Raw genomic sequence first — 25,760 nt, 5'->3', positions numbered from 1 at the left:
CAGGCTACTGGTACATCATTCCAGCTGCCATTTTCTGTTGCCAGTCTCCCCACTGGGGGATCCACCATGAGGGGAAAATGCTTGGTGGAGAGAGGAGGAAGTCAGGCAGCTGAGGCAGGGGCACATTAATTCAAAAGAATTCATGCAGAAGAGGGTTGTCACATCCCCTGTAGGGTGTTCTTTAGGAGGTGAATGTTTATGCTACTTCAAAACAAACATCTAATCAGGGAACATATATGACTGAGGCTCTCACTATACCTTTTTCTCTCCAAAGATATTCTCAAGGCAAGGAGAAATCAGTCTCCAGCCTTCCATCCAAACTGCCATTAAACTCAGATTCAGAAGCCCAGCATTATCCTTGCCTTCTCTTTCTCCTCATCTTCAGTATCCAATTTATCATTAAATCTGATCAATACTAAATTGATTTATCACTAAATCCTCTGAAATCTCTCCTGAATCTCTGTCTCCTTCTTCTTCACTGCTACAACTCAGGTCTGGGACTCATAAGGTTAGTGTCACAGATTCCAAACTGGGGTCCCCATGTCTTTATATCAGTCCCTTTCCAATATTTACTCCCCACTTAAGCCAGAATGATCATCTAAAAATAAGAGTATGATTCAGGCCAGGTATGGTGGCTCAGACCCATATTCCAGCACTTTGGGAGGCCAAGGTAAGTGAATTGCTTGAGCCCAGGAATTCGAGATCAGCCTAGGCAACATAATGAGACCATGTCTCTACAAAAATAATGTAAAAAAAAAAAATAGCCAGGTATGGCAGTGCATGCCTGTGGCCCCAGAGAATGCCTGTGGCCCTACCTGAGGTGGGAGGATTGCTTGAGCCCAAGAGGTTGAGGCTGCAGTGAGCCGTATTCATGCAACTGCCCTCCAGCCCAGATGACAAAGCAAGACCCACTCTCCAAAAAAAAAAAAAGTCTAATCCTGATTAAAATGCTCCCAGGGCTCCCCTTGTGCTTTGGGGTAAGTAGCCTGAATCAAAAGCCATTTACCACCTAGTCCCTGTCCCTACTTTAGCTCTCCAATTTTATTTCCTCCTCAGCATCCTGAACCCCATTCACATTGATCATGTTAGTGGTACCTGCCTTCTCACACCCTCCTCTCTTTGCTGAGATGTTCTCCCTCCATGGTTTGCCTTAGTCACCCTCTTGGATCAAGTTCAGACAGTTTCATCTCTGCAAAACCTTTACTGGCCCCCATTATCTCCAGACTGCACCCAGAGATCATCAACTGGCTCGACCACTTGGCACAAAGGACTGCAACCCCATCCCCCCACCCTGAGCAAAGTTTTGTATTGAATGTGGCATACATTCAAAGTATAAGCATGTTTTCCTGGAACTGTTTGGTTTCTATCAACTCCTTCCCTGTACCTGGTACACATTGTAATGCTCATTCATTTGGCCCCATGCATGAATGATCTAATAAATGAGCAGATGGCTGACAGCGATGGAACATGTGCCAGGCATGTTATACTCACCCCTTGCCCTGTTTCTGCCTCCAGTCTGTGATGGTTCAAGTACCCCACTCTGTTCACCTTCTACCACTTTGTTAGCCTGATTGTGAGTCACTGAACACTAGTTTTCAATCCAGTATTTGAACTCCATGCAGACTCACCTGCCAAGCTTCCTGGAGACTGAGTCTCCAGAGCCCTTGAGTGGAGCTCCCCCAAATCTACTGGGACTGGTCTTGCTGAGCCCAATGTCTGGCCTGGGCTTATATGGTGTTGCCCCGGGAGAGGTTGGGCTGGGGGCAGGAATCATGGGCAGTCATAGGGAAGACCCTCTCTTAGGCCTCTGACTGTGCCAGTGTGGCAAGTGACATCTGCTACAACCACACTGACCACCTCTTCTACTCTCCTCACCTCCCACTAAGAGCAGAGCTGCTTTTCCATCCATCCTTTGGGAAGGGGAACAGATCAGCCTTTAATAAAGAACACAGTAATTCAGTGTTTCTGCTTTCAAAAGCCAAGGGGCAAAGGCTAGAAGAAAGAAAACATGTTCGTGGTGGATTTGGCTGGAATCTCAACAATCAATACCATGCTCGCCGCTGTTCATTTTATTACCGTTGCATGGGTTAGTTGCACTAATCTGAATTCCATGCTGCGTGTTTACTGGCTCCTCTGTCTGATCCTGCTCACACTCCCACTAATCCTTCCTATAGATTGCCTGCTTCCTCCCGTGCCCCTTGCCTCCTTTCCACGCACTCTGATGCTAGCTGCAAGCTGCATATTGCAGAGGCATAATCTGGACAAAGCTGCCCCAGATGCGCAGATTGTTGCTTCTCCTCCTCTTTCTTGCCCCTCTAAGTCAGGTAATACAGTCACCCCTTAGGGGATCAATTTGGCCAGAGTTGGTTGGAAAGAATTGAATTGCTTCTGAGTATGAGCCTAGGGGAGCCTTGGCCTCTGGTGCACCCTGCTATGCAGTTCAGACAAAGGAAGCTGAGACATATTGTCCTTCCAGAAGCCTTATGTTCTGCTCAGTCCACAACCAAGCAGGAGCCCCCATTCCTCTTTCCACATACCGTCTGTCCATTCAGCTGTGAACCCTATTAGAGTTTGCATTTCACTTAGTGAAGCGCTGAGCTCCCGCTCCTGCTTGTAGCCCACCCCCAGGCTTCTTCGGTCATGACTCAGGTTCACCTGGTCTTAGAAGTTGAATTGTGTTCCCAAAAAAGATATGTTGAAGTTATAACCCCAGTATCTGTGAGTAGAACCCTATTTGAAAATAGTATCTTTGCAAATGTAATTAGTTTAGATAAAGTCAGACGGGTGGACCCTAATCCAATATGCCTGGTGTCCTTACAAGAAGAGAAAAGCATGTAAAGACAGAGATTCATAGGGAGAAAGTCACTGACAACAGGGGCAGAGACTGGAGTGATACATCTATAAGCCAAGGAATACTAAGGATTGCCAACCACTAGCAGAAGCTAGGAAGAAGCAAAGGGTTCTACCACAGTCTCAGAAGGAGCATGGCCATGCTGTCATTTTGATTTGGGTCTGCTTGATTCCAGAATTGTGAGAGAATAAATTTCTGTCATTAAGCCACTCAGGTTGTGGTCATTTGTAATAACAGCCCTAGGAGATGAATGCATGTGGCAATGCAGTGATCCTGAGCACTGGCCAGTGGGCAGTGGTTGAGCTTCAAGGGCTGTGCCTTTAAAGTCGACAGACCTCAAGAAAACCTTGGCCAACATCTGCCATCCAGAGAATCCCTTTGGCTCACCCCATCTCCCCTGTAAGGTCCCCTTGTTGACCATATTCTACATTTGGCCCAGACATGTCTCCACTCTGTAGCTCTGACCCTCCCTTTCTTCGTTTGATTTCTGCCTTCTCCCTTTGCATAGTCGCAACATCTGCTGTTGGTCATGCCCTGGTCTTGACTTTGCTTCACAAGCCACGCTGTAGTAACCTGTTCTCAGTGTCCTGAGATTACATGACCTGCAGACTGTACCTGATTGGCTTTTGTGCTGGTCTGTACACTAGCTGCTCCTGAGAAGCCTCCCCTTGTCCCATTGCTGCCCTGGGACTGCTCTAAGCTTCACAGGAAGAATTATGGTCAGTTCAGTGTGACCGCAGCTCTCTCATACCAGCTGCCTGAAGAAGTCTAAAGGGACTATCACTTTGCCGCAGGGCATCCTAAAGAGTATGTGTTATTCTTCTTCCATCTGCTCTTCAGACTAAACCCTTAATCCCCAGCACAGGCTGTGGGTGCTCTGGTCTGAAGCAGCTAAGCAGCTTTGAGCCTCCTAGGATCCAGGCTCAAAGCACGGATTCTGCAGGCAAGGAGCCAGTACTGTCAGCGCTGAGATGACTCACCCTCTTCATCCTCATCAGCAGGATGTCTGGACCATAGGAAGCCAAGATGGGAAGGGAAAAGAGAAGGCCACTGAGTGGACAGGAATGCCTCTGATGGGTCCCACACCACTGATGACTTGTGGAAATCAAGTTTGTAGTCTAGTTTTGCCTACGCAGAGTTATGCATGCCCTTTCCTGTACACAGCTCTGTTGGCCATCACTCAGCTCTGATTTTTAGTTTGCACTTTGCTCTCTCTTTAAGTAGTGAGCTCCAAGACAGCAGTGTTGTCTAATTACCTCCCATGCTCAGCACCTTGCTGTATGTAGCCACTATCATCAGTATAATCCTAGCACCACTCAGGTTGGGCAATGTCCAGGGCTTTTTCTATAAAGCCAAGGGTTGAACTGGTGCTAATGAGACAATGATAATGGATTGAGTCCATGTGGAGGTCACTGGGCTTTGTCCAGTTATTTCCATGGCCATGGACTAAATTTTATTTCTGAATAAAATCTAAGCCACACTTGTGGGCAAGACTGACCCTCACCATGGATGTAGACTGACTGCCATACACTCCTAAAATCAAGCCATAAGTTGATCCCAATCTCTGCTTTAGCTCTGTTGCCTGCTTCAGCCATATCCTGGTTATTAACCTTGACTGCAGCCTGACACCTAACCCAGTCTATGAAGTATGCCCAATACCTGGTTTCTTAGACAACCTTATACCTAACTCTAGTCATAGCTTAATGTCTTAGTCTTATCACAGGCAGAATCCTCTCTCTACCCCAGCTGGGTCCTGGCAACGCTCATAGGGTAGGCCTCTCCTGGGCACAAGAGAAAGTAGTTGAGGTCATTGGGAGGTATAAATGAATTTTCAGCTCACCAGTGGTGAAACCTTTCAAAGGTTGCCTTAGAAGGGGTGTGTCAAGAATGACTGTGTCTGGCATCAGTTGGGCACAACTGCTCTTAAATCAGTCTGTTATGCTCTATTTCCATGGATAAAAAAGACACTTTATTTATAGAATAAAGGAGTTTTCTTCCATCCAGCAGAGGTTCTGTATTGGAGTCTCATTTAGCAATCTTTCCTGGTGTATGTAACATGACTGAACTAGAATTTGACCTACACAGAGCATTGATAGTGTAAAACAAGGTCTACCTGGAAACATAGATTTAGGAGACCAAGCAAAATCAGCACTTGAGGAACAAATTATTTGAGTGGCCTGAGTGCTTTCAAACAATCAATTAAAGCTGTTCCCATCTCACAGGGTGCTAACCTCCATTCAAGGCTGAAGACGAGGGCAACTTCTGTCAGCAGTATTTAGCAGTTTTACTTGTATAGGCTGTGATGAAGTCAATTCTAACTTCTTAGGACTCACTGGGTAATATTGAGGAGTCTGGGATATTAGAAATGTGTGTCTTTTTTGCACTTAAGAGTACTTATTAAATGGTTTTCCACAGCAAGGGTAGAGTTATCTTTGAAAACCCTGCATTTCTGTGGCATTTTCCAGCTACTTAACATTGACTCTGAGTTAAATCGTGACTAAAAGCAATTACTGTCATATGATGAATTGAGGCAATTTATTTATTACTTGAGAAACATCCTAGGTGATGTCACTTAGAAAAATGATGGAATAATCCTTCTCAAGTGCTCCATTATCAACCAGATCTGGTGAAGGAGGCACTGCTTTGAGGCATAGGGAGGTAGTCAGCAATTTAAAGAAATTAGTCACAGCGAGATCAAAGAATGAATATTGGAGACAAAGCAGAAAAAATTCACCTAAATTCGAACAAGACTTGTCTCTCTATGGAATTATATGGGATGGTTTGGTTGCTAAATATCAAGAAACGTATTATAGAGGAAGCCCAGAAATTAATAATAAAACTAAATGCAACGTGTGGAAGGCCTGGAGGTGGTGGTTGATATACAAGGAAAGTGAAAAGAATGAGGGAACTTAAGTGAAAAAGGTCAAGTTTAAATATCATTTGAGCAAAGTCTGTATAATTTGGCTCATGTAACAAGATTCACATGACATGTTCATCAATCCCTTAGATATTAGAATAGGATACGTGGGTGCGAGGGCATGAGGGGAGATCATCTTCAAGAAAGATGCATGAAATAGAACTGCATGATAGAGCGGGTGGCAAACCCAGCAAAGATGGGCATCAATACAAAGAGATTTTAATCTGGCTCGTCAAGGGCAGATGCTAGATCTAAATATGGGTCTGCATCTTTATTCCAGATATTTGAGAAAAGACAACCACATTTCTCTGCTGAACAGTCTCTCCCCCTATTTATCAGAGGGATGACAGAGTAGTACAATAGGTTAAAGAGAATAAACTCGTCACGAGACAGCCAGGGCCCATGTCCCAGCTCTCCCGCTTGCTACCATTGCTTAGTCTCTTGGAGGCTGTTTCCACAATGCAGAAATAGTATAATGATAGAACCTGCCTCGTAGGTATATCAGTTCATTCCCACATTGCTGTAAATAGCCAATACTGGGTAATTTATAAAGAAAAGAGGCTTAATTGGCTCATGGCTCTGTAGGCTGTAGAGGAAGCATAGCAGCTTCTGCTTCTGGGGAGGCCTCAGGAAGCTTCCAATCTTGGCAGAAGGCAAAGGGGCAGTAGGCATCTTACATGCGAGGAGCGGAAGCAAGACAGAGTAGATGGGGGGTGGTAGTGATACACACTTTTAAATGACCAGATGTCATGGAAGTCACTCACTGTCATCAGGACAGTACCACAGGGGATGGTGCTAAACCACTCATGAGGGATCCAACCCAGTGATCCAAGCACCTCCCACCAGGCCCCACCTCCCACTAGGCCCCACCTCCCACCAGGCCCCACCTCCCTCCAGGCCCCACCTCCCACTAGGCCCCACCTCCAACACTAGAGATTACAGTTTGACATGAGGTGCAGGTGCAGACACAGATCCAAACCATATCAATCCAGCTGTGAAGATTAAAAGAGACACTATATGTGAAGGACTTGAAACAGCAGCCTGGGTTGTAGTAAAGGCCCTTCTGTGTTACCTCTTTATTGTTCATTGTTAGTACTTCACATGTGGTCAGATATCCTGAGCCTTCTGTTTCCATCTTCTGGAAGAACCCAGTTTTATACCAGGCTGTCCTGAAAGCCAGCCACAACTTGACTTGGCTAAAGTCAATGCAGTACCGGACATTCTCCCTGACGTACAAGTCCAGACACACCTCAAAAGTGGCAAAGAGACTTGTTTATAAGAAGCCCATGCTGGTCTTTGGCCCATTTCATGTCACATCCATCCTTCACTGTTGCCCTATGCTCCTGGACATGCAGGTGACCCCTGCATGGGACCCCCATGCCAACTGGCTTCTGGATTTGGCTAATGGGAGACATTAATAAGAGATGGTAAAGCTGGAGGAAGGGAGAAGCCTTCTTTCTCCTGGGCTCAGGCCCCTTCTTTGGCAGTGACTGTGTCTGCTCCATGGCTTCAAGTCTCTGGATGGGTCTACCAGAGTTTCACCTCTCTTGGGTGATCCTAAACTCTGAGCTCTGAGAATTCCACCACCTCTTTTCGTTTCTCCAGTCTGGACTGTGCAGCGGCTTCCTGATATTGCCACCCTCTGAGTTTCCCCACCCTTGTCTTCTAATCCTGGTGTACTAATTAGTAAATTTGCTCTGTTTTAAAAGTTTGGAGTGGTTTCCCTTTCCCTGGTTGGACGCTGTCTGATGTGAGACAGTGCTGGTTTCTGGTGATTATTTCTTACTTTTTTATATTTTTTTTTCTGTATCAACATCACACTAGCATAAAGTATCTGAAATACGCATTTTTTTCATTTTTTAAAAAAGTCAGCAACAGCATTTGTTTCTCCCCAGGCTTCTCGCACCCCTCCTGTTTGCTACAATTTCAGTCCTCAAAGACTGCCAAAGTAGTTCATGATCACAATTACAAATACTCTCAATGCCTTGGGATGCAATTTGTAAAGTCTAGAGGCTTGAATCTAATGAAGTATCCAGATGCTCTCCTGCCAACTTCTTTTCTGTCTTGGACTTTAATTCCATCTTAAAAATAGTCTGCCATCCTGAGAATTTGTTTCCAGCAAAATCAAGAAGGTTTATGATGCTTACCTGACTTTAGAAGAGCCAGAAAGTTGCCCAGCATCCTCCTCTTTTCCTTGTTGTGTTCTCTTGGCATAACCCCCGTAATCAGAGATGCCTGTAATGCTCAAAACCTTCGCTGGCATAGAAGTACCAGCTTAGAGTCAAGGTTTCAAAGGTTTTCCCTCTGGGTGCCAGATACATGCAAAGCCAGAATAAAGACAGAGAAACTCTTCAACAAAAGAAGTAATTAAGTAGACAGGGGTAAACTGCCAGCAAAGTAAGATTTGCCTCTGATAAGCCACACTGGGGATAATATGCCTTTGGACAGCTGAGAAAAAACTATGTTTTTTAAAGAGTGCAGCTTTTAGGAATTGTGTCTTTCTTTCTTTACCATCTGCAGTGATCACCAGCATGGGTTATGCATCCATTGGGATTTACTTGGTTTTATCAATTGCAATTAGATGTTCTCTGTGACTCCTATTTTTGCTCCATATCTTTACAAGGAAAATTCTCTGAAGTAAAGCTCTAGAATTGGGCCTGTCACCAGTGAGAGCACTTCAGAATGAATCATTAATCCCTTGTTGCCAAATTATGTTATTGCTGCCATGAAGTCATCCAGATGTATGCCTGATACAAGCCTTGCCTATATGAGGAAAGTTAAGCGAAGCACTCTGGGGGCTCTGCCTTTATCCTGAGGATTGGATGAACTTAGGCAGCAGGTTACCAGGAGGCATTGCCCCAGCCTCTGTCACCTTCAGTTAGTTCACAGACTCAAAAAAATCCTGGTACTACCCTGGAACCAATGCTAAGGTCACATCATCACTGTGTCCCATATGTGAACAGTTCCTCAGAGTTTATCAAGCATTTTTCCTTCCATTATTACATTTGATTCTTAGAAAATCCTTGTGTGAACTTGGTATTTCTCACTATTTCATAAATGAGAATATCAAATCACATTGTAGATAACAGGTTTGATCAAGGTCACACAACCCATTAGTGATGGCATTTAGATGCAAGCTTGCAAATTTCCTATTTGAAACCTGATGCTTTTGACCAGTCTTATAAAACCGTAGCATCTCAACATCAAAAGGTGCATAAGAAGCCTTGTTGTCCCTTCTGCTGTATGGGGAGCACAGGATCTTCCCAGCCAGCTCTTGTCCTTGTTAATGACACACTCCCCTTCCTTTGTGAGTGACCTAGGGAGGTTGAGGGTGAGAGGCTGGGAATGGACTGCATGGGAGTCCATGGCTCTAAAGATGATAGGGGAAATTTCTCTCACCAAGAGTATGAGTATTACTGGGATTAAGGGACATTAGGTTGAGGTGAAAGATGATATCAACAGGCAGAGAAAATGGTCAGCATCCTGTAGACACGATGTCCTCAGGGCTTAGTTATGCATCCAGGAAGTTGAGATGAGAACAGAGACAGAGTAAGCAGGTAAAACGAAGGGCTGACTCCAATGCAGGACTTTGGAACTCTAACGACCTCATCATCTCTCTATACCATGATGCGGCATTGAAAGGGTCTGGGCTTTAGCGTTGGCTGATTAGCTCTTCCACATTCAAATATTTCCTGTATTGCTTCCTAATCTACCCCCGTCACTTCTACCCAAATGATGCAGCTCTGAGGTTTGAAATTAAAGGGAATAAATCTACTCCATCTTCCCCAATGGCCCTATGTCCATCTAACGGCAAAAATTAGGTCTCATCTGAATCTTCCCTTCTCTAAGATGAAAACTCCTGATTCTGAGTGATATACCTTAGAGTCAGTAATCTCTGGATCATCGTGCATCTCAGTCAATGTGCACCCGAATCATGTAGAGACCTTGTTACGATGCAGTTGTTGATTTAGTAGGTCTGGGGTAGGGCTCAAGATTCTGCATTTTATTATAAACTCCCAAGTTTTGCCAGTATTCTGGTTGATGGACCACTTGTTGAGTAGCAAGGCTCTTGGTCTGTCTTCACTCTGGGGATCCCTGTAGAGAGGTTGAGTTCACAGCTGGATGGGACTCACCAGTGTGTTCTGGCCAGTGCAGAGTAGAGCAGGGCAGCACTGCCCTTGTTAGGTCTCAGTAATCCTTGGGGAAAATCAGCTGGGAGGGTTGCTGGGTAGCCTGAGAGGAGGCAGCAGAGAGACAAAATATGGCAACTGGACCCTATGTATGGAGCTAATATTGAGGGAGAGAAGTAGAGTGTATTAAACCAAGGGTCATGCCTTGGGCACCAGGTTTGCATGTGTAAGAGTAGACAAGTAGCACTTTAAAAGCCAGATTAAGACTCTAGGCTGGAGCTAGGAGGAGATTGGATCCTTAGCCATCATGGAATTTGGGGGGAAAGTAGACAACAGGATGCAGCAGCTGCTGCTTTGAGAGAACTGGTTCAGCCTTTGGAAGTGCTCAGAGCTCAGAGGACAAAGCTGGCTGGGCTGTAAGGTCAGACTTGCAGCCTGATATTGGAAATAGGAGTTTCCTGTCATTGCAAACTGAATTCATAAGATTATTTTTGATGATCACAACACAGGGGACTCAAGTAGAGCCCTAAAGCTTATCCAGTTGGAGAAATTTATCATCTGGTGCCTCCCTTATTGCCAATTCTGATTTGCTTGGCCTATTGTCAGTTGGGTCTGGAGGGTAAAGATGAGGGAGATGCATCCAAATCCCTCCTCCTTCTCTCGGTTCTCAAATTCCCAGTCCCTGCTTAATAAACAGAAGCCACCCGGAGTCAGAGATAACCTTTTAGGGACTAAGGCTGATACTAAGCCTGACTTTCATGAAAAGGGTGGGCTTGGGGTAAAGGTAACATAGGTGTTATCCCACTGAAGGGATTCCAGTGGGATAGTCCTCTAAAAAGCCCCTTTTGATTTTGGCTGCTGAGTCAGACAGATAGCCTTCTATCTGGACCTACTGCTGGCATCTGTGGGAAGCCCACCACATTGCCAGGAGTCCCATCAGTAGCCAAACATGATGGGCTTTCTAATGACTCCCATCACAGGTCACATTCTGCTCCACTGAGCCTTTAAGATATAATCCCTGTGGACACACCTGCCTCTGCCACAAAAGCAAGACTCTCCCATTCTCTGTCCATCCCTCAGATATAGAAGCCACATGTGGATGCTCTCTTGCCTTTAGTCCATTTCCTTTCTCCCTGTATCACCTTTGAACCCTGTCAACACACTTCCACTATGAACAGAAGCACAAATCTCCAGAGAGTAGGGCAAGTTCCCCTAAAGAGTGGCAAAGGCAAAGCTGGATTTGCCCTGTCCCAGGGCATGTGCATATTCCTGTATCTGATGTCTGGTTGGACCAGCCAAGCATGGATTTTTCTAAAAACCTCACTGCGTAAAGTCTGTGATATCAGCTTTGCTGCCTGTTGGCTGAACTCATTGAATTTGTCTAAACCTCTGGGCTCTGCCCTTTCAGACAGCCTCCCGGAATCCCCTGAATGTTCTTCTGTGGCCCTCAAGTATGTTCTATTGTAGGTTTATGGTGATTGCTGAAGGTGCTTCTATTTAGGAACATCTTAGAATTCTTTTGGGAAAAGTTTTCTAACGCTCACCCAAGATGTTCACTTTCCATTGTGTGTGGACTTGATTCTACCCAGGAACAGCCTTTGGCACAGTTGATCATGCCTTCCTTTTTGAAACTCTCTTCTCTTGGCTCTAGGATGCTACACTCTCCCAGGTTTACCTCCTAGTGGTCTGGTCACTCCTGTTTCCCATGCAGGCTTACCTGTCTCCCTCTACTCACTAGATACTGCAGACCCTCAAGTCTCTATTCTAGTTCTGTTTCTCCTTCCACTCTTTATTCTTTCCCAGGGTGATTTCATCAACAGGCCCCCATGCTTCAAATACCATCTGTGTGCATATGACTCACACATTTTTGCCTCCAGCTCTGACCTTTAATTTAAAGCTCCAGATTGCATATTTGACTACATACTTTTCTGGAGTATATCTCAAGCTCAAGTTGCCCCAGATATATTTTCCCCCTAAAGCTCTTCTTTTTCCATTGTGTCTGTGACCCATAAACATTACCATCATCCACACTATCATGCAAGCCAAAGATTTGTGGTCAGCCTTGACAGTTCTTTCTCCTTTATTCCCCATATCCAATCCATCAACAGCTTTTATCTATAGCTATTTCAAGCAATTATCTCTTTTATCACATCTTTCTATCTTCGCTGTCATCACCTGAGCCTGAGCAACTGTCATCTCCCATCTGAATGCTTGCAGTGGTCTCAAAACTCATTTCACCAATCCACTTTGATTCCACACAAAAGCTGGAATTATCTGTTGGAAATACAAATCTGACCATCATTGCTCCTTCAATAACACTTAAATGATGTCCTGTATTCTTTGGATTAAAGAACAAAAGCCCTCATTGTGGTCAGTAATATCCTGTGTGAACTGATTCACGATGCCCTCTCCAGCTTCTTTCTCATCCTTGCCTCCTTGCTTTCTTGCCCTGGTTATACTAAATTTCTTTCGTTTTTAGTACAACAGAGTGCTTGCCCCATTTGGAGGGGCAGGCAAACCCAACATGTCTAAGTTACAACTCTACAGACTCTACTTGCACAGCCTTAGCCAAGACTATTTCTTCTGCTGCTCCCATATACTGCTTTCATGATTCCTTTACCTGGTTATAGCCTGTCTTCCTTTGGACTCAACCCTATTAGCTGCTTCCTCCAAGAAGCAATTTACTTTTTTTTATTATGCAATATCTATTTACAAGTGTTATGTGCTTCTCCGTTCAAACCTTAACAGGGTTCAAGTTTGCTGTTACTGATTCTTGATTTATTCATTGTATTCCCCTACCCCAAGTCACCACTAATTGTAGACTCTGAGAGCAGGAACCGTGCCTATTTTGCTCACCACTGTATCACCAAATGCCTGGCATATGATCACTTACTGAAGGAATGAAGTATGAGTCTCATTAGACCAAGCTCATAGTATTGTTCCTAGAGTAATAGGATCTTCTCTAGGGGGTCTTTGCCTTTGCACTCCTCGTCTCTAGAACAGGACCTGGTAGCGGGCACTAAGTAAAGTGAGACTGTGCCAATGAGTGAATGCTCCAGAGACAACCCTTCCTCCAAATCTAAATAAGAAGACTCTATCAATATTGAGGACATTGGGATCTGAGATTTTCCCCTTCCTTTATGCTTGCTACATTGTGGATTAGCCACATCTCAGAAATCATGTCTCGCCTGGTAAATGGGGGCTGCATGGGAGCTACTCAGAACCAGCCCCCCACCCTGCTCCCCGAAACATCAGACCAGCCCTGCTAAAGAGGTGGTGGTCAACTCTTTCAGGAATCCTAGGCTGTAGATGAGCAAAGTCTGCTCAGGCAGACCTGGAATTTGTTGAGTTGGTTTTGCCATTAGCTTGTGAAAGGAATGAATAAAATTCCTCAGCCATAAGTCCTTCTAGGAACAGAGTCTCTGACTCTACAGACAGCATAGTTTAGCACACAGCACATGGGCACTCAATGGCAAGGTAATGAATGATTGAATGGATAAATAAAGCACACAGCTGTGGTTCACTCACCCTCATATTATGTTATAATCATTGTTAAGCAGCAGTGAGGAGGAGGGAGGCCTGTGCTAGACACTAGCATTAGAGAGATGAGTAGGGTAACTTAGCATTCTCACTAGAAAGACTTGGCTAAGCAAACCCACCATGTCTAAGTTACAACAGCTTGGGAAAAGTGTACTGAGAGAAGAAACATTTAACGCTCTTAAGCAAAAAGAAAGGGGTGTATCAGTGTGCTGGAGGGCTTAAACATCAATACATTTGGGAAATCAGGACCATAGCTTTTAGGGAGCAGCGTTCCTTAAACTCAAAACTCAGCCAAGTTCTATGAACACATGACTTTAAAAAAGAGAAAACTCAATTTGCTTCCATGAGAACAAATGTGTGTGGGCAGAGACGTTATCCCTTTAGCTAAACACTATAAAACCACAAACATTTAGGGAGCCCCTATTACCAGTCAGTCTGTGCTAACATGGGAAAACTAAGACAAACGAGACATAATCTTGCCTCTGAGGAGTTTGCAGACCACTGAAGGAGACAGATGTGAAAACAAATAACTAATAATATTGGTGCATTGTAGTAAGAGATATTGTGAGGCATGTGCAAAGTGTTATAAAGTGTTAATAGAATTTAGAGAAGAGGGAGAAACTCTCCCAGGGGCACAGGCTCAGAGAAAGTGTATTGGCTGATGAAGAATGAGCTGATGTGGATGTGGAAGAAAAAAAGGAAAGGGTTAGGAAAAGGATGGTTTGGATATTAAGCTCCATCACACTTAAAGGCTTGCACCTTAATGTTTGGCTCCAATGGGAATATGAACAGAAGCAGGAGGAAATAAATTTAAGGTGCTGGTAACCCCTGGAACACTCTAGAATGTCTGAAATAACAAGTTGCCTATCTCCCTAGTACATAGCATGAAAATACTGATTTGGGGCATTCTTTGCCTGCTTACTTTCCTATGACATAAGCAGAATGGTTGTTATAGGGAGAAGGGATTGAGGAACTAAGCAACTTAAGAGTTGAATTCAGGTTTCTGACCATTGAGGTCTAAAATTGGAATCAGAAAACCTGTGGAATTCTGGCCCTGACCTTCATCATCCATGTGACTTTTAGCAACTTCCCTTGGTTTTCTCATCTATAAAATGGGAAAACCAGTATCTGTCTTTGGGAGTGTTTGTGAGGATTGACAAGGCTAGATCAGTGAAATTACCCAGCCCAGGGCTGAGGATATAGTAAGTGGCCAGTTTCCTGCTTCCTCTCCTGAGGATTGTGTCAGTAAGTTAACACCTGGTAGAGCATGCTGCATTAGTACTAAATGCTAAAAATGGAGTTGATCAGATGTAAGTGCTTTTTTGAACCCAAAGTGTATTTAAGTCCCTTGAATACACCAACTTTTTACCCTACCATTTATTTTCTATAAAGAACAAACAAAAAACTCTTTTTATCTTTAAAAATCCAGTGATTTAAATTGTATTGTCCCAACATCAAGCTGTTATTTTCACCATTTACCTGAAAGAATAAAGTAGGGCTAGATATAATTCCAGAAGCCCAGGAACTGTTCCATGGTTTGATCCGAGGGACAAAGCCAGATGAGAGAAAACATTCTTAACTTGATTCACCTTAAGGAAAAGGATGCTCCCACACATTGCCTAAGTGAGGACCTTGGGCAGCTCCCTTAATTCTCTGCATGTCCGTTTCTTCATCTCAAAAGAATCTCATGATAATCACAACCTGACAAGAACTTGATCCTCAAAAGGTGTTAAATGGGACAATGTCTAGGATGCCCTTAGCATAGTGCCTGGCACATAGTTAGCACTAAACTAAAGGAAGCTCTTATCACTATGATTGTTTTCTAGTGACATGTGTGGGCCCTTTCAACGCTGTTGTCTATCCCTTTCCTCTCCTAGGTGCCTCCACCCAGAATTCTAACACTGTGGAGCCAGAGAAGCAGGTGGACAACACCGTGAAGATGGCTGGCGTGATTGCTGGCCTCCTCATGTTCATCATCATTCTCCTGGGTGTGATGCTTACCATCAAAAGGAGGTGAGTCTCTGCCACTACCCGGAAGACTCTGCTGACCCGAGGTGACCCCAGCACAGCTGTGTGGCCAGGTTTTTGCTCGGTTTATCATTATCCAGCAGGGATCTTCTGATATAACTATTGAGGTCCTGAAATACTTGGGCCGGCTATGATTCATTGTGTTGCTGTTGGAAGGGTGCATGCTGCCTGCTAAGCAGGTGATCCTGAGGTGGCCAGCTTCTTCAGGGCCTGTGATCCCCATGGCTGGGCCACCTCTATGTACTGTGGGATTCCATGTATCACGAAATGAGACTTGTAGGAGTTAACGGCTGTGTTGTAATCAATCATGTCATCAAGACAGCTTAGGAGCCCCAGGAACATAGGTGAGCCCAGAAATACAGTTGCAGAAAGTCATGTTTTACCATTCTCACCTCCATTTGCCCTGATTTCCATTGGTCAAATAATAGCATCCCAAGCTGCCCTCTGCTTGAGAGATAAAGCCCGCAATGGTGTGAGAGTTCCCAATAAAAGTCCTGTTACAGGTTCTATACTATGCCCTGTCCCACAGAACCTTCCCAGGTGGGTTGCTGCTGCTTGTCACCTCTCAACAACATGTCTCCCTGGAGAAAACCAGCTAACAGTTTCTCATACTGTGTGTGTTCTGCAGTTGCATTTATCATGAAAGCATACATGCAGATTCCTCTCTTATTTCCAAGATTTACTACACTAGTGTCTTCTGTTTAAGAGGTATTCACAAGGCTTGAGAATAACACAATGAAATTACAGAGAGGGAAAGAAAATACCAAGGATGAACATCAGCTACCACTGTCCACAGGATGTACTGGTTATTCCTCTTAACAGGGAGACTTAAGGGTCCACTCCCTTAGCCCCTGCCTGCTACCGTGTTAACACACCTACTTCCTACCTCCGTGTCTTCTCAGTTTCAATGCCAGCACCCCAACTTTGGTCTCTACCTTTCCACTCCTCAGTCTGTCATAGCAAACAATGGTTTTTTTTTTTTTTTTTTTGAGACGGAGTTTCGCTCTTGTTACCCAGGCTGGAGTGCAATGGCGCGATCTCGGCTCACCACAACTTCTGCCTCTTGGGTTCAGGCAATTCTCCTGCCTCAGCCTCCTGAGTAGCTGGGACTACAGGCACGCACCACCATGCCCAGCTAGTTTTTTGTATTTTTAGTAGAGGCGGGGTTTCACCATGTTGACCAGGATGGTCTCGATCTCTTGACCTCGTGATCCACCTGCCTCGGCCTCCCAAAGTGCTGCAAACAATGCATTTATCCACATTACAATACTATATGGTATATTGTGCCCTGCTCCCCAGCAAAAGAGCCTTCTACATTATTAACCACACCAACACCTCAGCCTGAGGCTCTGGGTGTGCTTTTAATGGGAGTAACTATAAAGTGAGTCGTTTGTGTTCATTTTAACCTCCTCTGAGTATCTTCCTCATCTCTCACATCTATCAAAACTGTCCATCAGACCCAAGAACAAGGGCTGGGAACTCACTTCCATCTGTAGGATGAAAAATGCTCATCAAATGTGTTTCCCACCAGAATAAAGGGACAGAATACTCACAACAAGTAATTCTAGCTTCTGCCTTAGGAACCACACGTATATAAAATGCAGAGGTTTTTTTTTTAAAGCAATATCCCCATTTCCAGCCACCAGTGATTTAGAAATACAAGGGTCCTCACTACACTTGCAGTCAACCCCCTCTTGGCTGTGCAAGCACCAAGGTGTCCCTCTGTCTCTTTCTCATGGTTCTGCTTTGGATCAGTCATACCTTCTTCTGGCCAGGACATCATTCTGTGAGGACATCTTTTCTTGACAATTTTATATCTTGCCTCAAGCTCCCAGCAGAATAGCTTAAGAGCTAAGGTTCTCATCCAGCTACTGATTTTCTGGTTGGAGAAACTAGGGTTAAGAAAAGGAGGTACTATGTTAATATTGGGGGTGAAGAGCCCTCAAAGGGTTAAGGACAACACTGCATTGTCATATCACCATCATCACTGATAACACACGGTCACATTATATGTCCGAGTGAGTAGTCTGCTGCTATTACGAGGGGTAGAATATGACTTTTGACTTCTCTGGGGGCAGTAAGCACATTGTACATGTAAGATCATTGACATATTTCTTAGAGTGACAGGTGTATTCGAGGCAGAGGTGAGTTTGGGATTGTCTACCCAAATTAATGGAACTGAATACCTCTTTGATAGACTTGAAATTTTCCTATTCTTTGCTACCGATTTGTAAATCAGATAGGCTTTTCCAATTTTGCTCTTTCTAAAGCCTGGCCTAACCCACGTCACCATCATCTGTGAGATTGTGAAGAAATTTCACTTCCTTCTCACAGCTATTTCTGAAATGTGTGACTTTTTTGGGAGGGAGGAAAAGGCTTTATGTTTCCAGGGTGAGAGCAACTATAAAGTGAGTCCTTTGTGGTAGTTTTAACCTCCTCTGAGTATTTTCATCATCTTTCATGTCTATCAAAACTGTCCATCAGACCAGGTATAACATGATCACCATTTCTCCCCAAGAGGCAAAACCTGGGCATTGCATGTTGGGGAGTGCTAATCAGTGTTTACATATACAGTATCTTTTGAAGAAAATAAGACATTCTGTTGGCCTTGTTGATTGGAACAATTTACAAATGGAAAGAAAAATAGAAATTGCACCTAGGCCTGCACTCTTTCCATTAACCTACAATGTCTTCCTGTGTCTAGAGATGCCCCAAAGGACAGTGAAATTCTTTGCACCTCTTCTGTCCCCAGCTGCCCCAGCTGCATATATATATATGTGCATATATATAATATTTATATATCTAATAGTATATACTGCACTGACCAATTGAGTCTGTTACCAACTTACTGTTGGCCAGAATACTGTCTACATCTACCTGAAAGGAAGATGTATTCAAGTCACAGAAACTTCCAAATAACAGGCTCATCACATAGCTCAGGATCCTGGTGTTAACATCTTCTCAGTGTCCTGTGATCACCTACAGTACTTGGACTCAGAAATTCCCAGAGGCTAACACCTGCTACACCCTCTCCACTAGCTTAAGCTTGCCTGGGTCTTTTCCCTGCCTTCCCTAGGCATGGACATGGTTGCTTTCTGGGTTTTTTTTTTTTTTTTCCTGTTCCTAATAGATTCAGCTGACTCAAACTCTCCCTAAAGCTATAGCCACAGATGTTTCCAGCACACATAAGATGTCCCCAGTTTTTCCCTCTGAAGGGTTTGTGATCATTGACCTTAAAACTTCCTTGCCATTCTCTGAAGACAGTCCTTCTCATCCTGTTAGGGGTTCTTTTGTGACACAGAACTAGAAGACGGGCAGAGAATGGGCTTGAGATCCAAGGACGACGGGAAGGTTTTAATGAAAAAAAAAAAAACCTAAATTAATTTACATGTAGCAACTGAAAACAAAATAGAGAGAGGAGGGAATAGAGAGAAGAGTATCAACAAAACCCGAGAGGTGTTTTGTTGTGGTTGCTTGGTTTTGTTTTGCAACTAGGGGAGGGAGATCTTGAGGAATGAAAAGGAGAAAGGGATAAGAGATGTTGGTGGGTGATTTAAATGGAATTCTCTTATAGTTTAAAGAGAAGAAAATTAAAGTTTAGAATTCTTTTTGCACTACCTTTGGCTGTTTGAACTGGGCTTTATTGAATGTGGAGCCGTATGGAATCAGGATTCCATGGACATACACAGGATGATACGAGCATTATAAGAAGTATCCTGGAGCCCTCGGTGACAGGGTTAACTACCAGTGTGCTTTTAGCCACACCAGATACAAAATATCCATCTTTCTGCTGTCACTAGATAGTGGCTCCATCTTTTTCTTCTGGATCTATTGATCATATCTAGAGCTCTGATTGTTCTGTAATGGGTACCCCATGTCATTATGAAGTAAAACGTACCTCCTTGTCATGAGCACCATGTTAAGTCCTGACCTGGAGAAAGACCTTTAATACTGACTCAGCACAGCAGTCCTGATCATCTTCATCTCTGCCATTCTCCCCTCTCCTCTAAAGTCAGTAAGCAAGAGGTTGCATGACCAATTCTACGTTTTCTTAACTTAATACCGTGGAGCACTGTGTGCCTTTCATGCAAATTAAAATGAAAAGATCAAGTCTTATTGCCTTAACCAGTATGTCTCAATAGTTAAAGATGTTTATTAGCCACTTACTTATCAGAAGTTCTAGAATTTAAGGTTTGTGGAGTGTTGAATTATATGTATGTGCACACCAGTTTCATACAGTTCAGGTTTATGCCTTCGGACATACTTTCTGGAGTCTGAACGTGGCCCCTTAAAGCTTAAAGCATGGCCAGGCATCTATGCATAGGGAAACACCAAAGGCAAGCTACATGGGACTTTTCACAAGTTCCACACTCCTGAACTTGTCTGGATCCTACACTAACCTGTCCATCACATTTCAATTTTCAGATGAGAACTAGGAAATTTTAGGGAGCTGTATTCAAAGTTGGTGCCATCCAAGGTTCTAGCCAGACCCTATCTCCTCCCCCGTTCCTCTGCCCAGCTCTCTCTGGTCCAGCTTGAACTTTTTGCCAAACTTTCCTTGCCTGTCCAAATGGAAACTTTTGTTCCAAGAGTGTATTTGGAGTGTCTTGAGTATAAATATGTCTATTCTGAGATTTCATATGCATCTCTGGTTATACATCAATTTTCTGTGACTTGTGCCTGCCCTCCAGTATCTTGCAGTCTAATGGATGCACACCTTGTAGCTGTGGACAAAGAATCAGAAAAACCAAACCCAAAATTTCGTCCAAATTTTATTTGCTGTTAATCTTGAAGAAGCAACTTCACAAATCTCAGCCTTTGCTTTCCCTTCTATGAAAGATAGCCAGTTTTATGGGGCTATTCTAAAGATCAAATGAGCTAATTATTAGAATAGGCTTTGTTCCTTGAACCTGCCTAAGGAATTACAATGCACAATATCTACAGAAACATTCATCTTCACATGACCATCATTTGTACCAAGCCAGCTCCAAACCCATTACTAATATGCTAATGGCAGGGTTGCAGTCAATGTTTACACACTAACATAATTTGCATCATTTTCCATTTAAACTGCAGCCATATTCTGATTTTAATCTTCCAAATAATCATAGTAAGGTAGGACTATTGCTTGTTTGAAAAGAAGAAACTGAAGTGCAAAGAGGTCATGTGAGTTGGCGAAGGTTTTGGGTAGAGTTGATATGGAAACCCAGTCTCTGTGTCTCCAGAGCTTGTGCTGCTAACTTCTACTCTGTCAGTCCAAGGAGACTGACAGGAAATAAGCAAACCCTGGACTAAGAAACTTGGGCTCAGATTCTTTTCCTCTCTGGGGCTCAGTTTTCCCAATTTCACTATATTCTTTTGTGCATGCTGATTCCCTGAATGAAATGTCCTGAGATTTCTCTTAACCTACAAAGTTCCTATCACACTCCGACTCTCAGCCTCTTGTCCTTCCAAGTAGGATTCTCAAGTGTTACCATCTCAGCAAAGCCTTCCCACCAGCCTCCTACCCCAGGAAGATTCAATGATGCTCCTCTGCATGTAGCCACTGTGCCATACACACAGGTCTGCATTTGTGTATTTATCACACTGCCCGGTGGTTGTAGTTTTGCTGGCCTGAAGATGGAAATGGCCTACAAGGAAGGCTTCAGTGCTTCAGTCCCCTCTTGCTAGAGCTCCATTATCCATATCATCTGGCTCTGGACATCTACCTTGAAAATCCCTCAGGTATTTCATATTCAAAGTCAAAATCATTACCTACTCAACAATCTTCATTCACAGGCACTACTTCCTATCCCATCATCAAACAGATGGGAGGCCAACACCCTGGGTTCTTTACATTCTCTTGATCACATCTTCTCTCTCTCCCTCTCCCTTTCCTTCTCTCTGTCCACTATCTTTTCCCTGGGTCAGACCTCTATAGCCCCATTGCATGAGTCTCCTCACTGACCTTCCTAACTGTGCCCCACCCCTCCAACCTATCCTCCACACTGTAGCCAGCATCAAGTTCAAAAATAAAGCTTGTACTCTCAAACCTGTCATTGGAAACTCTTCAGTGGCTTCTTCTCCATAACCATGGTTCATGAGTGGAAGTGAGGGAAGAAGCACCTAAGTCAACTGGGAACTTTGTCAAGTGGTGCTGTCTCCCTGCCCCATAGGGAAACAAGTTTCTTAGTTTTTCTTGGTTTTTTAGTTTTTTTCTTAGTTTTTCTGACAAGTCTCCTAAAGTCTCACCTCTACTCCATAAGTTTTGCTTATGAACTTTCTTCTTCAATGCCTGTGTGTCTCAGCTCCATGTGACCAGCTATTACCCATGTTTAAGGGCTAATTCAGTACCCACTTTCTCCTGTAAACCCTTCCTAACCTTTGATCTAGACAGAATCTCTTCACATCTGGATCCCCTCCTTGAGGACCCATGTTATTTTCTGCCTTTGTATTCCCTTCTAGACCATCAGCTGTGTATTCTGATTCATCCTCATCTCCAATGTGCCTTGCAAATACTAAGAATTTCCTAAAAACATGTTGAATGAGAAAGCCAGGTGGAATTAAAACAGATCAACTCTCTATCTGTTGTACAAGAGAGCTTCACTCGGAAAACAGACCTAAATGTCAACCTTCAGCATCGAAGGTGCATGCACCAAGTCCTCTGGTAGGAGGGTGGCAAGGCAAGGCTGGAGGGCAACGTGTGGAAGATAGGCCATGGTCTGAGCCTTCAGAGAGCACATTGTCTACCCAGAAACAAAACAAAACAAAATGATGAGGCAATCAGGAAAGTGAACTCAGGCCAAGCTAAAAGAGGCAGTGCATAGTAGTAAAGGATACTACACATCAGAAAACTGAAATGCAAGTAGAGTTTAAGGAAATTGCCTGGAATCACATAGCTAATAAATGGCTGAAGTGAGTTCCCATTTGGACAGTCTGATAATGGAGTCCACACTCTGAAACATCATCTACCCCGGATTAAATATAAAACAGGACCTGCTGAGATACCAAATTGTGTGGCATAATTTTGAGTGACTTGTTGAGGTGGGGAAAAGGCCCAAACGCCCAAACAAAATGTGTCATCTTCTGTTCATCCTGTTCTAAACTGCTCCTTCCTCTACACCTGAAAATGGAATCCTGCTCCTTCTGCTTGCACCCACGTGGGCAGCCACATTAGCTAGGAACGTGGAAGTCCTCTTCCATATATTCACATTTAATCACCTGTTGATTTTGTTTCTTAACCACCTTGCACACTGACCTTTCTTCCCCATCCCCATGGCCATTGCAAAGGAAGTCCCCAGTATTTCTTGTGTCTGCCAATCAGTGATTGTGTAGCCGCAGTCACACTGCCTTTGACTTTCTCCTCACCCTCCTGCTAAAATTATTCATTGACAACAAATATTTGGCCATGTAATTTCTTGGGTTTTCCCTATGACCTATGTACGAGACTGAGACCAAGCTCCTCAAACTCTTTGGAAACTAGCCCTTCCAGCATCTTGCCATTCCCACTGTGCTAACCCACGCACCCAAACCACAAGCTCAGTTTCATCTGCCTAAAATTGCCCTTTCCCTCTCCTCCATCTGACTTCTTTTTCACTGTACCACTCAGGCATCCCAGATCCTGAGACATCTTGCCTGCTTTCCCTCCTCACCCCTAACCCCAGGTATGGACTCACAGCTCCCTGTTTTGACTCATCATACAAGTTATCATGACAGAAGATAATATAATAGCTATTAACATAGGCTCTTTAAATCAGACTCCCTGGATTCAAATCCCTGCCATACCCCTTAACGACTATGTAAATGTGAGAAAGTTGCTTAACCTCTCTGAGTCTCACTTTTCTCAACTGTAAACAGGGATAATACTGCCTCATAAGGTTATTGTGAAGACTAAATAAAATAGTTCGTGCAATATAATTAAAACAGTGCCTGACACATAACTGATCTCCCACTATTTAAGTGACAGCTATTATTATCATCTGCTTTATAATTTGCTTGTCTGGCTCTCTCATCAGACATATGGGCTAGATTAATATCTAATTTGTCTTTCTAGCTCTACTTGACAGAGATAAGTATATAGGCCCTTGAGAAGTTTCTCAATTAATGATGGAAAGATAGATAGATGATGGATGGATTCTTAGATAGATGGCTGGCTGGCTGGATGGATGGATGGACCTATGGGCTATATAGATAGGTGGGTGGATGGATGGTTGGATGGACGGACGGACAGACGGATGGATGGATGGATGGATGGATGGATGGATGGATGGATGGATGGATGGATGCATATATGCATGGGTAGGTTTTTGGATGGATGGATGGATGGATGGATAGGTGGCTGAACGGTTGGGTTTATGATCTAGATGGATGGGTAAATGGTCAAATGGGTGGTTAAACAGACAACTTTGTCCTGTTTAAATCGTATGGAACAGAAGAAAACTGTGCCTGAAGTCAATCTTGTCAGCTATCTCAATAAGGTTCTGCAGTATGTGATTTATTACGTTTGGGGTTATTGTTTTGTTTTGTTTTCTGAGCACAGCTGTCTTCCTGCTCAGGATTTTTTGTTTCAGGCAATCTGTTACTTGCAATATCACTGTATCCTTGTAAATTTAGACCTTCAGTAAATCGTCTTCAAGGCTTAGAAAAAACCACACACATAAACTTTTTGGGTCACAGAGGAAAAGACCTGTGATACTTGACCTAGAAGATTTTTAGTTTAATTGGTAAAAGAGATTCAATTAATAGAAGTTTGTCAGTTACCATTATCCTAGAGTTGTCAGAGATAGCACCAGGAATGCTTTTGATGACAGCCAACATCAGAAAAACAACTTGGACAAAGTGATCTGTGGTTTGAAGGTAAAGAAGGAACCATGTTTTCTTGGCTCAGGCAGAAGTGAATCCTGAAGGCTGACAGCAGAAAAACTAGAAGGTCCAGAATGCTCAGTGTAGCCTGAGGCTGAGGAAGGGGTGGCTGCTGACAGTGAGGAGGCCCAGCTCAGAACAGAGGCCTTGCAGCTGGTCCAAAGATACACAAAGCCTTTGACCTAGTGAGACGTGGACTTACAGTCTTTTATTCCCCAGCTAACAGTGAGAGTAATAATATCTGCTCCTCAGGATTGTGGGAAGGATTGAAAGAGATAAGGCATGTGGCATCCCAATGCCTGACTCACCAGATTTCTCAAGATATATCTGTTTTCATTCTTCCTTGAAAGCGGTACAGGCTTGAGGTCAAGAACATGAGCTATAAGCTTTAGAGCACGTTGCTATCAAATCCAGTTACCAGCTGTGTGATCTGAAGTTACTTCTCCTTGTTTGCCTCAGTTTCTCCATCAGTATAGTGGAAATGGCAATAATACCTATCTTTTAGGGCAGCTGTGAGGAATACATGACTTAATGTGTGCTAAAGCTGAGAACAATACCTGAAACATAGTAATTGCTGCATAAGTATTTGTTTGTTTGTTTTTGTTTTTTTTTTGAGACAGAATCTCACTCTGTTGCCAGGCACCAGGCTGAAGTGCAGTGGCACAATCTCAGCTCACTGCAACCTCCACCTCCCAGGTTCAAGCAATTATCCTGCCTCAGCCTCCCAAGTAGCTGGGACTACAGGCGCACACCACCATGCCCAGCTAATTTTTGTATTTTTAGTAGAGACGGGGTTTCACCATGTTGGCCAGGATGGTCTCGATCTCTTGACCTCGTGATCCGTCTGCCTTAGCCTCCCAAAGTGCTGGGATTACAGGCTTGAGTCACTGCGCCTGGCCTGTTCTTATTTTATTATACCTAAAGAGGTGAACACTTTGTTCCTGATGACCAGATTGAGAAGCACTAAACCTTATATCTGTGGATGAATTGCAGACATAAACCACCCTTTATGGAGCCCTAATACATTCCAGATGTTTAGATTAATATAATATAATATCAATTTAGATTAATATAATTTACGTAAAACTCTTTATATATTACATATCATATGTAATTTGCATATAATTTAGACTAATATAATGCTAATACCTATGGTGATTCTTGGGAATACATAATTATTGCCCCTAACCTTGAGACAGAGAAACTGCGACTCAGGGCTTAGTGACTTGTTCAAAGCCATGTAGTTAGTTAAGTGTAGTTAGTTAAGTGGTGGTATTTCCACTCCTCAAAACTGGTTGAGCTGTCTATCATCTATGCATCCACCTTGGTGGATGTATCACTTATTGTCGGTACAGCTAAATCTGATGTGAAATAAAAACATTCCTATTTATTTTCTTACAACATATGAAAAGTTATAACAAAGGGAATATCATGATTTTATTTGAGTTTTGTG

General features: G+C 43.5%; 1 protein-coding gene across 21 annotated transcripts in view; it reads left to right on the top strand.

The window, feature by feature from the left end:
* Window positions 1-25,760, top strand: part of PTPRT (protein tyrosine phosphatase receptor type T) — a 1,160,468-nt gene that overhangs the window by 967,435 nt on the left and 167,273 nt on the right. For all 21 annotated transcript variants that reach the window (XM_078371705.1, XM_008995950.5, XM_035302876.3 and 18 more), the window contains one exon: window positions 15,316-15,451. In XM_078371705.1, the coding sequence (XP_078227831.1) occupies window positions 15,316-15,451 (136 nt within the window). The remainder of the gene's footprint in view (window positions 1-15,315; window positions 15,452-25,760) is intronic.

The sequence above is a fragment of the Callithrix jacchus genome, chromosome 5 (genome assembly GCF_049354715.1).
Source record: "Callithrix jacchus isolate 240 chromosome 5, calJac240_pri, whole genome shotgun sequence".
NCBI lineage: Eukaryota > Metazoa > Chordata > Mammalia > Primates > Cebidae > Callithrix > Callithrix jacchus.
The sequence above is the reverse complement of the archived record's forward strand: the minus strand, read 5'-3'. Positions and strand labels throughout refer to the sequence as shown.